This window comes from Pecten maximus, chromosome 9 (genome assembly GCF_902652985.1).
Source record: "Pecten maximus chromosome 9, xPecMax1.1, whole genome shotgun sequence".
Classification (NCBI taxonomy): Eukaryota; Metazoa; Mollusca; class Bivalvia; order Pectinida; family Pectinidae; genus Pecten; species Pecten maximus.
In genome coordinates, this window is record NC_047023.1 from 21,020,983 (window position 1) to 21,037,147 (window position 16,165).

The window sequence follows — 16,165 nt, forward strand, 5'->3', positions numbered from 1 at the left end:
GGTATTACAGTTCCAGTTCATTCCTTGTCAATTGCCATTCATTGCTGGAGTTAGGCCACACTCGGGTAAACCCAGCAATCATGATTGATACCACCCACAGACCTCAGATGTTGTATTGATGCTTTTCATATGGTGACAATGAAATTTTCAAATTGTCACTCTTTCTATTAAGTGGGTGCAGGCGACACACATTTTTCTGTGAAATTGTTGTTGTTGTTGCAGTTGTCATTTCATCAAAAAAAAATTTGTGATATGTTTTTATAAAATTTCACATTAAAACTTATGCATGAAAATTAAACCTTTAAATAGTAAGTAGTTAAACAGTGATTTTTATGCATGAAAACAGTAAGTTGTTGAAACAGTATTTACTGTGTGATATCAGACAATGACAATAATCCTACCATAATACAAAATGTGTTTGTGTTGTAGCTGTAGGAATGTCTGGGCCAGGTGGACTTATACCATTAACAGTAGATGAAGAAATAGCATTCGATTCTGAACCTACACAGGTTAATTCTAAAAGGAAAAAGACAAAGACAAAGACACGGAGCTTTTTCCCGGAGACATTTCTTTGGGATTTGGAGTTGATAGGGTATCTACATTATTTCTATTTTCTATATATATTTATTTTATTTTCATAGTCCCACGGCCTGGGATGGCCCCAGTCCCAGGGATGCCTGCACGCTCAGGAGTTAGCCACCCCAAACATGTAGCTATAAGAAGCTATTTTCCAGAGACATGGTTATGGGATATAGAGCTAGTGGGGTATGTTAAATGGATGGCTTTGTGTTATTTAGTCTAGGGAAAGATATAGAAGAAGCAAAAAACTTGGGCAATTTCATTTTAAATATAATAAGAAAAAGGTTTCCTCGGTCTTTAGATGTTTTACTGTCTTGTTTGTGGGCTACTTCTGACAAAGGTAATGATAGTGATACGGACTCTGATTTCATTATTGTTACTAGCTTATGTTGAAACTTGCAAAAACTTGAAAAAAAATTATATATATAGACATTTATTGGGTCTCTTGGATATTTGTGACACTAGATATTGAGTGAGATACTTACATATATGCCATCCAGCCCTGCTAGGTTTTACTGGAGATGTTGATGCTTTTGGTCTTACGTATGATACCTATTGCAGAGATGAAGGTGAACTGGTGATCACCAAGGAATTACCACACACCATCACTGAGTGGGTAGGCAATGCCATTTGTGCCAACACGGAGGTTGGTATTGGCACGTCGCCCCTGGCAACCATCACTGCCTTCCAGCCTTTCTTCCTCTCCTTCACATTGCCCTACTCTGCAGTAAGAGGGGAGACTGTGCCAGTTACTGTCACCATCTTCAACTACCTATCAGAATGTCTTGTTGTAAGTTTTAAATTGATAAGGACAAATTAAAGATATGCTGTATTACAGTAATATAGACATTAGAAGTTTTTGCCAAATGTCTGAATTCCATAACCTATCAATGATACTAGTTACAATTCTATTCAATTTTACATAAATCCATGATAATTAAATGTAATCATTGATTAAGATTATTTATGAAATCACAAATGCTTGTTGCTTATAAATTTTGTTCTATTTCTGATCAGATGCTTTTGAGACTCGAGCCTTCCGATGGTTTTGAGCTGGTGTCGGCTGATCGAGTGGTCCAGAGGTGTGTTTGTGGTGGAGAGTCGGAAAGCATCAAGTACTACATCAAACCCACACAGCTCGGAAAGATTGGCATCCTAGCAGCAGTAAGTCCAGCCCTTGCCCTTCTTCTTTTTCAGTTACTGTAGTGAATTAATATTTATAAAAGAAGGAGACGTATTTTAACTTTTATTTGTTAAAAAAGGCAAGGTAAATTTTTAAACTCAAGAAAAATGTATATAGCAAGGATTTTCAATACACACTGAACTGCTAGTATCATATTTATTGCTTCTAAACTTATTCAGAATAGGCCCTAAATGACTCAAATTGTCGATGAGCCAGAAAACAATACAATATAATTCTTATTCAGATCCAGTGCAGTTATATATATTTTGTGATAAGAGTAAGTGAAGTACATATTGATTGTAGGCCGAGTCCATCCAAGACGATGGTACATGTGGTAACAATGCAGTCAGTGATGAAACAACAGGAGTGTCAGATGCCGTCAAGAGGATGCTTCTGATTGAGGTGTGTTTATATTTTTATGAAGGAGTAAATCATTCATGTTTGGTCTCACAACTTCAAGTTTACATATTTTAATGTGTCGTAAAATAATTGAATTACCACCCTTAAATTATTTATTTTCTGTATATCTCTTAATGAAAAAATCACTTGGAAAAACAACTCTTCCTGATAAAAGATCCATAGATATCACAGGAAGGCAGCATACTCCCTTAACTTATATATACCTGTAAATAATAAAACCACAATTTCATCACTACATGAAGTTGCATTTTTTCATACAAGATGTTAGTGAGGCAATTAAAGTTAGATGATTTCTTAGAGGCATGAAATGCTTTCAAAAACCCTTCCTTTAATTCAGACAGGCACAAAATAAACATCCTCTGAGAAAAATGTGTCTTTTATCTTTCAGGCTGAGGGCGTGGAGAAGGAATATACATTCAGTTCTTACATGTGTTCTGAAGGTATGTCTATGAAAATGTAATGTTGGGTCGTTTTCGTTTTTGGTCCAAATAGTTGGACCACTTGGACCGGTGTTGTTCATTTATGAAATAAAGACGGACCTGGTGATGTTAAATTGTTTTCAGACGAGGCCTTGACAAAGACTACCAAGGCCCTGTATTAACATTTACAGGTCCGTCAAGATGTATGTTTGAAATATTACATTTAAAAACTGACAAACTGTCTGCATAAACAAACAGGCCCCTGGAGAAATTGGTGATAAAGACATTAATGTCTTGAATTCTGTTATAGGCTGTATAATTAATTCAATCCAGTCTAATCCACAATCATGTTGATTTATATACTGTATTTTCTGAAATTTAAAGCTTATACTCAGACATAGATAAAAATGATAACCAGTATGTCATGTTTTATATATTTTTTTTTATGTAGGTGAATCTCAGGTGACAACAATAGACCTCATCCTTCCCCCAGACGGTCTAGTGGAAGATTCAGCGAGGGGCAAAGTCAGTGTCATAGGTGAGTAGATCTAGTGACGGAATTTATATGAAAATGTTGAGCTCTATTTGAGGAAACCTCACGATCATGGTGATATCATTCACCACAATTGCCTATTTTGCACCATTTGCACAACTTCAGTTAACATTAAACTCCCTGAGAAATTGATGCATATGTATCGCATATGTCTGGTTTGATATGACTGGGCCTTCATATAAAAGGTTTCTGTGATACATGAGAAACATTATACTGTATATCATGAAATGTTCATGTTCGTGGTTTGAAGTTATCAAATTATTTTGTGGGTACAACCTTTCATGGTTTGCCCATACGACAATTATATAACGATAATACATGCAACAATGTTCATTTTGTTTATATTTGTGATTTCATAGCAACCACAAAAACAACAAAATTTTATACACCACGAGCGTTTCATGTTAGAAACGGAACAATTTGAATGCAGGAACAATTTTGGTACAGTGGCATATATTGTTCAAGCTTTAGTCATTATTATATTTCAGGTGACATCATGGGTCCAGCACTTTCTAACCTCCAAGGACTGCTGAGGATGCCGTATGGGTGTGGAGAACAGAACATGGCTTCATGGTCTCCGAACATTGTTGTCCTACAGTATCTAACCAACACAAACCAACTCACTAGCAAGATTGAGACAGAAGCTCTTAACTACATGAGGATAGGTCAGTTGATAAACTATAAAAATCTAAAAAAAAAATTTGTATTCAAATCAGTATCTATATTGTTACAAATAACTATGGGCTAAAGATGTTCTTGAGGTGTCAAGTGTCCTACCTCAAAACTTTTAAAGCTTTGGGGACAGGTACACTTTCCAATTCCATATCCCTCATATTTTATAAGCCCACCAAAATTTGCAAAAGGAAATGATCTTAACCCATATTCAAGGTCACGGAGGTCAAATTTCTTCAAAGATTGAAATAACTCCTTCTCACTAACAAATACTCTCAGAGTCAAGATATTTGGCTGAAAGGTTCCTGGGATGGAGCCCTACAAAGATTTTTTGATAATTCTTTTATTTTTCGATGATTTTTCACATATTAAACAATATTATAGACATATATGACAAAGGCAAAAACATACACACACATACTCTCATACTTACATGCTGTGTTTTCATAATCATCATCATCATCATCATCATCATCATCATGCATCATCATGGTCATCATAATCATCATCATCATCATCATCAAGATGCATCATCAAAGTTTGCAAAATTTCTTCCTGAATATTTCAATTGTTACGTTTTGGTTTCTTGTAACAACTGTACAGAGAAGGTTTCATCACAACCTATTTTTTCCCCTTTGCTTCTCCCTATAGAAATATAACTGCTTTATCCAATGGTTATCATAAAGGAAGTGAAACAACATGCATAAGTTTCCATGTCTTCTTTACTTGTTAGGCATTGAGGAATCCAAATTAGACCTGATGCCTCCATTGAATATTTCATTTGAAGTTATTGGACGTTACATCAGTTATTTTACCATTTCAGGATACCAGCGACAGTTGAAGTATCGCCATGACGATGGGTCTTACAGTGCCTTTGGTAACTCTAATGCTGAAGGAAGTATGTGGTTAACTGCATTTGTGGTCAAGTGCTTCGGTCAGTCTTTACCCTTCATTGACATTGACAGTGAGGACCTTGTCAAGAGTCTCAACTGGTTCAGACATAGACAGCTGGAGAATGGCTGTTTCCCTAAAATTGGTTACACACATAGCTACTACCTGAAGGGCGGAATAAGTGATAACAGCAATGAAGCTGCCATGACTGCCTTTGTACTTATAGCAATGTTGGAAGCAGGTGTCAATAAGATGGTACGTAATTTATCTTCATATTGGAGACTAATACTGTTATACTTAAGTTACCGCCATGATCAAAGCTGGTGTTACTATGACTCCAGTTTATACTTAAGTTACCGCCAGATCAAAGTTGGTGTTACTATGACTCCAGTTTATACTTAAGTTACCGCCATGATCAAAGTTGGTGTTACTATGACTCCAGTTTATACTTAAGTTACCGCCATGATCAAAGTTGGTGTTACTATGACAGTCTATACTTAAGTTACCGCCATGATCAAAGTTGGTGTTACTATGACTCCAGTTTATACTTAAGTTACCGCCATGATCAAAGTTGGTGTTACTATGACTCCAGTTTATACTTAAGTTACCGCCATGATCAAAGTTGGTGTTACTATGACTCCAGTTTATACTTAAGTTACCGCCATGATCAAAGTTGGTGTTACTATGACTCCAGTTTATACTTAAGTTACCGCCATGATCAAAGTTGGTGTTACTATGACTCCAGTTTATACTTAAGTTACCGCCATGATCAAAGTTTGGGTTACTATGACTCCTGGACCAGTTTATACTTAAGTTACCGCCATGATCAAAGCTGGTGTTACTATGACTCCAGTTTATACTTAAGTTACCGCCATGATCAAAGTTGGTGTTACTAGGATTCAAGTTTATATTTAAATTACTGCCATGATCAAAGTTGGTGTTACTATGATTCAAGTTTATACTTAAATTACCGCCATGATCAAAGTTTGGGTTACTACGATTCCAGGTTTAACTTAAAATATGCCAGTGATCAAAGCTGGTGTCTCTACGAGTCATTTCCACATTTCATTTGTCTCTTCGACATTCCAGACATCAACATCTACAAAGACTGTTGTCAGTATAGAAATGTATGTATAGTCCATTATCATCGAGATATTGAGATGGTAGCAAATCTACAATATGATTCTGTTGTGTGTGGCTACAATGTTTTCTAAACAAGTGATTAATTTCAGGAAAGTGCCATTGTGAATGCTGTAAGGTGTCTGGACGTCCAGGACAACAACGACACTTACACACTGTCCCTGATGGCCTATGCGTACACACTGTATGACATCAACTGGCCTCAAAGGTCAGCAGTGATGGCAGAGCTTGAGGAAAGGGCCATGTACAGAGGTAATGAAATATTCATATGGTACCTGTTTACCAGGCAGACATATTTGACCATATTTGCCTAATAAGAAGAAAACTCATTTAACATTGAAACAGAGGATGAAAGTTTCCAAGTATTACACTATTTCAAAGTTTGCTTTTCTATAAAACAACCAGGCTATAGCGAGGCTAACTGATAGATATAATCTTTAGTCTAGACTATTGACTAGAAATAAACTCAAAGAGGGCAAATACAGCAAATGTCTAGCAATAAATTCTAATAGGATGGCAAGACTTTTTCTTGCAAAATGATACAATTAACTGCCAATTTGTTCAATGTAAATTTTCAATATCCGATGGTGGTTATAGCTTGAGATCTTGTGGCCATACTAATAATGCTTATGTTTCAATTACTAGAGGATGGTATACAGAAGTACTGGACACGTAACAATGAGGAGGAGGCAACTCCAGAGCCCTACTCCTGGCGTTGGTACCGAGCACCGTCAGCTGAGATCGAGATCACCTCCTATATCCTCCTGGCTACTATTATAGGGGAACAGGGAAATGCTGTCGTCAATGCACAACCCATTGTAATGTGGCTTACAAAACAGAGAAATGAGCTTGGAGGGTTTTCTTCTACCCAGGTGAGATATCTAAGTATACATAAAGACATGCAAATGTACTGTTGCAGAATACTGTAATAGGTCTCTAGGCCCTAATTATGTATACATGACATGCTAGAGGACACAGTCATAAGTCTCCAGGCCTTGACTATGTATACATGTTATGTGTTTAAGGGCACTGTATACATGTTATGTGTTTAAGGGCACAGTAATAGGTTCCAGGCCCTGATTATGTATACTTGTGTGTTACAGGATACAGTTATAGGTCTCCAGGCCCTGATTATGTATACATGTTATGTGTTAGATGGCACAGTAATAGGTTCCAGGCCCTGGTTATGTATACATGTATGTTACAGGTCTCCAGGCCCTGATTATGTATATATACATGTATGTTAAGGATAAAGTTATAGGTCTCAATGCAGACCCTGATTATGTATATATACATGTGTGTTACAGGATACAGTTATAGGTCTCCAGGCCCTGTCTGTGTATGCGACTCTGGTGTACCGTGGAGGAATGCATCTAAGTGTGACCTTCAGAGGGATTCGTAATGAAGAGAGTACATTCAGTATCACTGGGGACAACAACCTTGTCCTCCAATCATCTCCCTTAGATGTTGTTCCTGACACCCTCGAAGCAGAGGTCTATGGCGTTGGCTGTGCTCTTGTACAGGTAAAATGGTTTATATTAGAATATTTATTATAATTAGTTTTGAAAATTGTATTTATTTGGCATATTAACCCAAACAGTTGTTGTGACATACAGAAGAATTCAGTTATGGATATTTTTTAGGCCCATATGAAATACAACATTGATGAGCCCCCAACAGGCCCCGCCTTTAACATACGGATAAACGCATTCCGCTCTAAGACTATGAGAAATGACTGCAAGAGGAGAACTCTCAACATATGTGCATCGTAAGTACTGAGTATTGTGTATTTATTCAGGTAAAAGTGCTAAACACTAGTAGGTATGATAGTGGTATTCAAGGAAGAGTGAGGTACGATAGTGGTATCCATGGAAGAGTGAGGTACGATAGGTACGATAGTGGTATCCAAGGAAGAGTGAGGTACGATAGTGGTATCCAAGGAAGAGTGAGGTACGATAGTGGTATCCAAGAAAGAGTGAGGTACGATAGTGGTATCCATGGAAGAGTGAGGTACGATAGTGGTATCTAAGGAAGAGTGAGGTACGATAGTGGTATCCAAGGAAGAGTGAGGTACGATAGTGGTATCCAAGGAAGAGTAAGGTACGATAGTGGTATCCAAGAGAGTAAGGTACAATAGTGGTATCCAAGGAAGAGTAAGGTACGATAGTGGTATCCAAGGAAGAGTGAGGTACGATAGTGGTATCCAAGGAAGAGTGAGGTACGATAGTGGTATCCAAGGAAGAGTGAGGTACGATAGTGGTATCCAAGGAAGAGTGAGGTACGATAGTGGTATCCAAGGAAAAGTTGGGTATGATAACTTTATCCAAGGAAGAGTTGAGTATGATAGTGGTATCCAAGGAAGAGTGAGGTACGATAGTGGTATCCAAGGAAGAGTTAGGTATGATAGTGGTATCCAAGGAAGAGTGAGGTACGATAGTGGTATCCAAGGAAGAGTGAGGTACGATAGTGGTGTCCAAGGAAGAGTAAGGTGCAATAGTGGTATCCAAGGAAGAGTAAGGTACGATAGTGGTATCCAAGGAAGAGTAAGGTATGATAGTGGTATCCAAGGAAGAGTAAGGTATGATAGTGGTATCCAAGGAAGAGTAAGGTACAATAGTGGTATCCAAGGAAGAGTAAGGTATGATATTGGTATCCAAGGAAGAGTAAGGTATGATATTGGTATCCAAGGAAGAGTAAGGTATGATATTGGTATCCAAGGAAAAGTTGGATATGATAGTGGTATCCAAGGAAGAGTTGGGTATGATAGTGGTATCCAAGGAAAAGTAAGGTACGATAGTGGTATTCAAGGAAGAGTGAGGTACGATAGTGGTATACAAGGAAGAGTGGGGTATGATAGTGGTATCCAAGGAAGAGTAAGGTATGATATTGGTATCCAAGGAAAAGCACTTGTTATAGATATATTATCATATCTGAGTTACCTCACAAGTTCCCTGAGTCCTAGAAAAGTGTGTGTTAATAAATATGTGTTTTGTTGTATTGAGTTTCAAAGTAAAATACATTTAGCACTCTCTTTTACCAGACTTAAACTGTGGATATAACCCCCCAATTATCAGTAGACAGATGCTTAGTCTCTATCAACAGATGCTTTTCTGGTTTCTTTACGTAAACTTGATACAATCTTAATGATATTTATCCCTTCACTTGTGAGACCATCATCTGATATGTAATATTGAATATGTGAAGGAGTAGAGATTAATACCAGATCTTGTATATATATCTTTACATAATGTAATTATTTTTTCACAACTCTACTTGTGTTGATGTGTGACAGATTCAGTGGACCAGGAGGAGTAAGCAACATGGCGTTGGTGGATGTTAAGATGGTCACAGGATGGGTACCGATCACTTCCACATTAGATGAGGTATAAACAATTCTTTAGAAACAGTGTTAAAAGTGTACAATTCATTTACAGCGTATATTTCTATAATCAGTTTCACAAGTAGGTAGGTCAAATTGTAGGTTACTTTTATATCACCATGCTGAGTCAATGATATGACCTTTGGTATTTGCCTTTTGCCAATTTTCAATCTATGCTTAGACCCCAAAGTACAAAACTTTTGGAGAGAAAATAAAAATCAGAATTTAAGAGTAAATGGTGGAGTAATACCAATGTTCCATGAATTTACCCAAAGACGGTGAAGCACTGGATCTAGAATTTTTAGAGAGGCTGAAACCCCACCCCAAGCAGGGGTTTGTAACGGATGGGGCACCATAAGGATTCAAAAAGTACAAAACCTTCTCTGGAAGTCAGCTGGTGGATTTAGACCAACCTTAAGAGATTGAATTGACCTCATAGTGTTCATGGTTAGGAGGGGTCATAGAGTGCAAATTTTTCTGAATCCATATCTGAATTTTATGTGAATTTCACGATGTTTTATAAAATGACCAGTAGATGATGAGTATCATTTTATGATTGATTATTTATAGAACCTGTAGATAAGGTATCATACATGGACATTAGTAAAATTCAAAACACAACAGATGGATGAAATGCTCTACATTAAATCCTACTTTTCCAAGTTAAGGAGTAAATGTTGACAACTTTTTATAGCTCATTCAAACTGATAAATGTCAAAATTTTAGCATCACAGGAGTAATAATAATGCAGCTGTTCAATTTTCACAATTTTTTGTTTATTTTAGCTTGTGAAGGATGAGTCTTTGGGCATTCAGAAATTTGAAGAAGATGGCAACATGGTGCACATATACTTCGACAAGGTAATTATCTAAAACAAAGGCATTTTTCGATCAGTTGGACTTGAGTGGTAACTTCCAATCTTAAATGTCATTGTCACTCAATATGAATTCTACGACTGGTTAATCATGACAATCAAAATTGAACTCCAAGTCTTTGTCTATGTACAAATGTAATCACTTGTTAATCACTATTTTCATGACCCATTAAACTTTTTGAAAACAAAACCCAGTTGTGTAGTTTGTATATTGTAGAATTGAGTTATTTCTGAAACCAAATCCTCCGTATTCCAGCCAGGCTGTGATAAACTGGTAATAACAATAAGTGTTAATGGAAAACAAGACCAAGTGCCTATTCTTTAATTCATATTGAAAAAATTGAAAAAATGAAATCTTTTCATTTTAGATACAAAAATGTATGTTGTACACAAATCTGATTTGGCAACTCATGTATTTGAATTCTATTTGTCTAGTTTGACTCTGCCGGCCAGTGTTTCTACTTTGACGTGGAACAGGATATAGAGGTTTCCGAGCCTAAAAAGGCATTCATCAAGGTGTTTGACTATTATGAAACAGGTAAGATAATGTTTCTCATTACAATACTGTGTTTAGTGTGTACTGGCCGAACACCAGTGGCCAGGTAGCTCAAATGATAAGACCATCCGTCTTAAGTTAGGACGTCCCTGGTCTAATTGTTATGGGTATAACTTTCTGACTTCCATCCTAATTTTTTGTACCTGCATCTATCACAGCCTGGATATACATAACTGTGTTCCATTATGCCATAACTTGTTCAGAAAAAAAAAATCATTCATATCAAAATAAGGCATAAGCAGATTTTTACACAGTGGTATCCTACATCATGCTTTTGGAGAAAATTATCACATTGATAAGAATGCATTTTGGTCGCGAAACAGACAATTCTACTGAGGGACCACCATAATTACAAGAGTTGTGAGACAAAGAAGTAATTCTTACATTTGCTATGATAATAGTCTATAATTCAGCAGAATTAAAACATGAATTTTAGTTCTGAATTCTAAAATACTGTATGTTCAATCAAAGTTTCAACATCTTTTACCAATGTTAAAAGGATTTATTTTTTACTCAGGACGATTTGGCTCCCCAATCTATCCCGATTGTTGACAGGCCATTACATACAAGCAAACCAAAATGTATGAACCTCTTGAGAGAGACCAGTTGTCTTGTTTAAAATAAACTGACAAATAAGAATATACCAGGGTTTGAACCCATAATTGTCAGATGACTGCTATCGTAATGCCCATGGAATATTAATTTGGTTCATAAAGATCATTAGAGTTGTGTATCACAGGTATATCAAATATGATTTAATCTATTTTATTTATCTTTTTTTTTCTTGTAGACTTACAGGTAGTTATGCAGTACAACTTGAAGACCACTTGTGGAACTAAACAAGAACTGCCTGAAATCTCTGTGGATCAGTATCTTCGTGGTGTGTTCTTCTCATCTGTGGATGATGTGGTACAGGTCAGGATTCCTGTAGGTCTAGGTATGTACAGATGATATATTACACATGTATGGTAATGACAACACTGTTCCTGTACATAACTTATGTAGATTATTATCCACTACTTTCACCAAAACAAGGGATATTAATTTGCATTTGTCCATCTATCTGTCTAACTTCGTTTCTGTGCAGTAACTGCAACGAATGTTCACAAATTTTTCTTCAAACTTGCGACTTTTGCTGGGCATTATTTGGGAGAGTTATGGCCCCTTGATTCACCAAAAAAATTGTTTAATGCTGTTTCCATGCATTATTCCCACCAATATCATCCGATTATCATTTATCTTATTAACAAAGTTATCATCTTTGATGTATCAAAAACATTATTATTTTCTGGTTAAATAACTCTTCAAATATGATAGGATTTGGTAATGGCAGATGAGGTGAGAAGAAAGACTTACAAAATCAGTTTTACTTTGTCTTGTATATAGCTGTTAACTTTTCAAGAATAAATTGTGTAGATATTTCTGTATCTTTGTGGTAAGGGCTATTCCAGTAAAATATTCACCCAATGTGAGGACTCCTGAACTGTCAAACAGGGACTACCAATAAAAGTGATTTAATTTAGATAGTACTATATAATAGGCTTCATTTTCTCCAGCACCCATCATGTATAGAATTTATTTATTTCTGGATTCCTCCCTTAGCATATATATTTTACTGGAATAGCCCTAATGGTATTATGTAATCTGTTTGTAGAAGGAGGAAGATCACCGCAACCTGCAGAGCCCGTCATAGTAAGTTATCTCCTAAAATCATTGTATTTTATAACAGGAAATATCTGTTGGATATAAAAGCATTTGTGGTTCTCTTGGTTAATAATATAAATTATGAAAATAAATACAGATTGAAAGTGTGTACCACAAAAATATTGAAATAGCTTAAAAATTTAATAGAAAGTATCCAAAAGATATTTCATGTTTTATAGTGTGACTTAGTATGTAGATAGCTTTATACTAGTCTTACTCTCAACCAATAGAGATAAAGAGGAGTTTTTTCTAGGCAAACACTATATTGTGGCGAGTATTTACCAGGGTTACATACTCCCCCTCCAGGAAGGACTCGTCCTCTAGTTTGCAGTGGTTACAGCGATGCTTTCACAAGTAACGCTAAGTATAAATTCCCAGGTCCCTACATGGACCCAGTGGTATATAGCAGATTGCTGGATTAATTGAATTTAATTAAATCTGCCTCTGCTAGGGATCAAACCAGGATCTCTGTATTAATAGTCACATGCTCAAATGATCGAGCTAAAGAGACATTATCTCTAGTGAAGCAGTATATTAATTAATATTGTGACTAGTATTTATCAAGGGTACATAAACTACACACAACTGGAAATGAAATATATCTGTCTATTTCTGCACATCTGATGACTTGGAACACGCAGTAATGCATCTAAAGAATTCTTTATCAAACTCAATATAATGTTTCCTTCTTTCTTGAACAATTCTTACTAGATAAGTGTTGCTGATCTAATATTTTCTGTGTTTAAAAACAATGTTTGAGAAATATAGCAAATGTTCTATTCTGTAGGGATATATTTGATTCTGAATTGCAACATTTGAATGTAAAATATGTATTTCTTTTAAGAAAGACACCTCTTGCATGGCTAGGTGGTTTCATATGACCAGTTACAATGTATGTTAGGTAAAGAATGAAATTTGCTAATGATTACTTGTACTGGTAGCTAAAAGGAATATAGATTTCAGATGATATACATTGCTCATTGTCTGTTCTGGTTTTCAGACATGTCCCATGTGTATAGATGATGCTATTGCAAGGAAGAGGGCTGAATTCAAGGAACTGGTCTGTGCATCAGAAAAAGGTAAATCAAGCCTACCACACTTTCTAAAATATCATATGATGATACATTGTGATATATAAATGAGCAATTGGGGTTTATAAAGTCCATGCAGATGAGCAATTGGGGTTTATAAAGTCCATGCAGATGAGCAATTGGGGTTTATAAAGTTCCTAAGGTTACTAAAAGTAGAGCCAGGAATATATACTGTCAAAAATACATCATAGAAGACTTTCATCAAATTTTCTAAAATTTTGCATGATGATACACTGTCGTATGTAAATGTGCAGTAGATGTTTAGAGGTTTAAAAAGTTCAAATGGTCAAGGTCACTGGTCAAAGGTCACACTTCACCACTTGTGAAATAAAAAAAGTTGTACAGTCAAACCTGCCTTAGCGACCACCTGAATTAAACGACTTCCTTTCATATGCGACCGTATTTTTTCCTCCCAACGTTATTTACTATACTAGTGACCTGAATTAAGCGACTACCTGTCAGACGCGACTAACGACCATCATTTCCGTGTCCCAAATGCTGAAAAGCGACTTTTTTCAGCGACTTTCCGAGTTTTAAAACGGAATCAGAAGTCAAAATCAAGATGAAACCGGACGAACTTGTCTGCTTCTAAAGATTAAAAAACACTTCAGAAATGCATGAAATGTCTTATTCTGTCTCAAAAAATGTATTGAATTTATTATCTTTGCCCTGATAACACCCAAAAACGAACGAAACTGTACTTTACTTCTAAAGAATGAAAGAAGGAGATGGGATATGGCGAAAAAAAACGTCCTCGCCATTCAGACGATTTTCACGAAATTTTGATAGATAGAAATACAAACATTTGCTTGGGAAGTATGAAAAAGAGTGAATAAACAGTCAACTTACTGTTTAACTGAAATTTATGTTCTTTTTGAGACATTAGGACAGATATTTGCCAGTTACGTGACTAATAATCCGGAAGGAAGTCCGGACCAGGAATTCAGGAATGAAAAAAAAAAAAAATATAAAAGTTTTTTTGTTTGTTTTTGTAAAAGTATCCGGCACTGGAAATAATCAAATCAGCCATTCAAACTCTTTATTTATTTTTTGTATTTTAAAATTCCAAAAACAATTATTGTAATATGCTAAAAGAATTTACATATATATATTAATGAAAATAAAAGAAACTGAATTAAATTTAAAAAAAAAAAAATATTGTACTTCTTATGTAGAAATGGGGATATTTTTATATATTGTCCATTATTATAAGCATGAGTTTCATTAAGTGAATAGTGATTTTTTTTTTCTATTTTTCTTTCGTTTTCCTCAAGAGCTCTCTTACAGATTTGATTATATTCCCAATCTTAATTGATGACTGAGGTAATTCCTTTTCATATATGTACTATAATAATTGTAGCTGATAAATTTTCCATATGTGGCAGAATAATTATGAACTTTCCTTTTCGGGTAATATTCTTTGAACCTGGATTAAGAGACCACCTGTCATATGTGACCTTTTTTACTGACTCCCTTGGAAGGTCACATATGACAGGTTTGACTGTATATCTTGTAATATTTAGACATTAAAAGTGTAGTAATTCAGTATCTATGTAAGGTGTCCCGACAATTTATCACTAGCCCTCCACCTCTGGGTTGCGAGTTCGAAACCTACGTGGGGCAGTTGCCAGGTACTGATCTTTGGCCGGTGGTTTCTCTCCGGGTACTCCGGCTTTCCTCCACCTCCAAAACCTGGCACGTCCTTAAATGACCCTGGCTGTTAATAGGACATTAAACAAAAACAAACCAAACCAAGTATCTATGTAACACTCGGTTAAGCTCAGGTTTGGAGACACAATGCAAGACCCTCTCTGACAAATCAGTTACTAGTTATATCTAACCAGACAAGTTTCCTAAACCTTGAATTGAACACTTTAGCAAAGTATTTTAATTTGAACTGATTATTATAATTGAATCCACTCTCTAACTAGGGAGTTAATGAAACTTTGGTGACAATTTTCTTTAATGGTGTATAAAAATGAAGCTGACCATTATAATGAAGTATTAACACTAAGATCTGATGAACCATTGATTGTTTCAGTATACAAGGTGGTAGCCGGTCGATCAGGAATGTACCCAATGAAGATTTATGCAGACCTACGAACAAAGAGGAAGACAAAAGTAAACAGTTTTACCAACTATACACTTGGAGGGGACTGTATGTGTGACTCCATTACAAGTACAGGTAATATATTACATAATTCTGGCCACTAACAGCATGGCACAGCATGTGGGGTTTGGTCTCTGTAGAAATGGAGGGGAGGCACACAAAAGGGAATGTAGAGGAAAGTAGTTTACAGGTTTTTCTGTATAGTCTGATGGATATCAATCAGATTAGATATGGAGTATTTTTGGGTGATGAAGACTCAGTTTTATATATGTACAAGATCTGGCTTCCTCAGGGTGGAGGGGCAGAGTCCAAAATGGGAATAAGAGGTAGATAACTTCGATGTCCCTTTTTCTGTATGGATAAAGTTTGGTTTGATGGATTATAGAAGAAGACTCCATGATGTATAACTGGAGGGCCTGAAGTCCTCTTTGTGTATGGATAAAGGGATTTTGTAGGAATGAGTCTGCAGCATCCTTGGATTGACAGGAACTGAGTAACTGAATCTTGTATTACTTTGGGTGGGGGTTGCAATAAAGGAAGTCAAAATTATTTATTCAGGATGAGTGCTTTTCAACTTTAACTTTGAATCATCTT

The 16,165-nt window shown here is 36.0% G+C and overlaps 1 protein-coding gene across 1 annotated transcript in view; it reads left to right on the forward strand.

The window, feature by feature from the left end:
* The window catches only part of LOC117334681 (alpha-2-macroglobulin-like), a gene marked incomplete in the record, with an annotated part of 42,803 nt that overhangs the window by 24,635 nt on the left and 2,003 nt on the right, over window positions 1-16,165 (forward strand). The window contains 19 exon segments of the mRNA XM_033894438.1: window positions 430-592; window positions 1,141-1,369; window positions 1,597-1,743; window positions 2,066-2,164; window positions 2,571-2,622; window positions 3,053-3,139; window positions 3,643-3,819; window positions 4,650-4,972; window positions 5,950-6,109; window positions 6,503-6,729; window positions 7,165-7,380; window positions 7,501-7,625; window positions 9,150-9,240; window positions 10,022-10,096; window positions 10,546-10,648; window positions 11,457-11,603; window positions 12,321-12,358; window positions 13,371-13,449; window positions 15,503-15,646. Coding sequence (XP_033750329.1) covers window positions 430-592; window positions 1,141-1,369; window positions 1,597-1,743; window positions 2,066-2,164; window positions 2,571-2,622; window positions 3,053-3,139; window positions 3,643-3,819; window positions 4,650-4,972; window positions 5,950-6,109; window positions 6,503-6,729; window positions 7,165-7,380; window positions 7,501-7,625; window positions 9,150-9,240; window positions 10,022-10,096; window positions 10,546-10,648; window positions 11,457-11,603; window positions 12,321-12,358; window positions 13,371-13,449; window positions 15,503-15,646 — 2,682 coding nt within the window.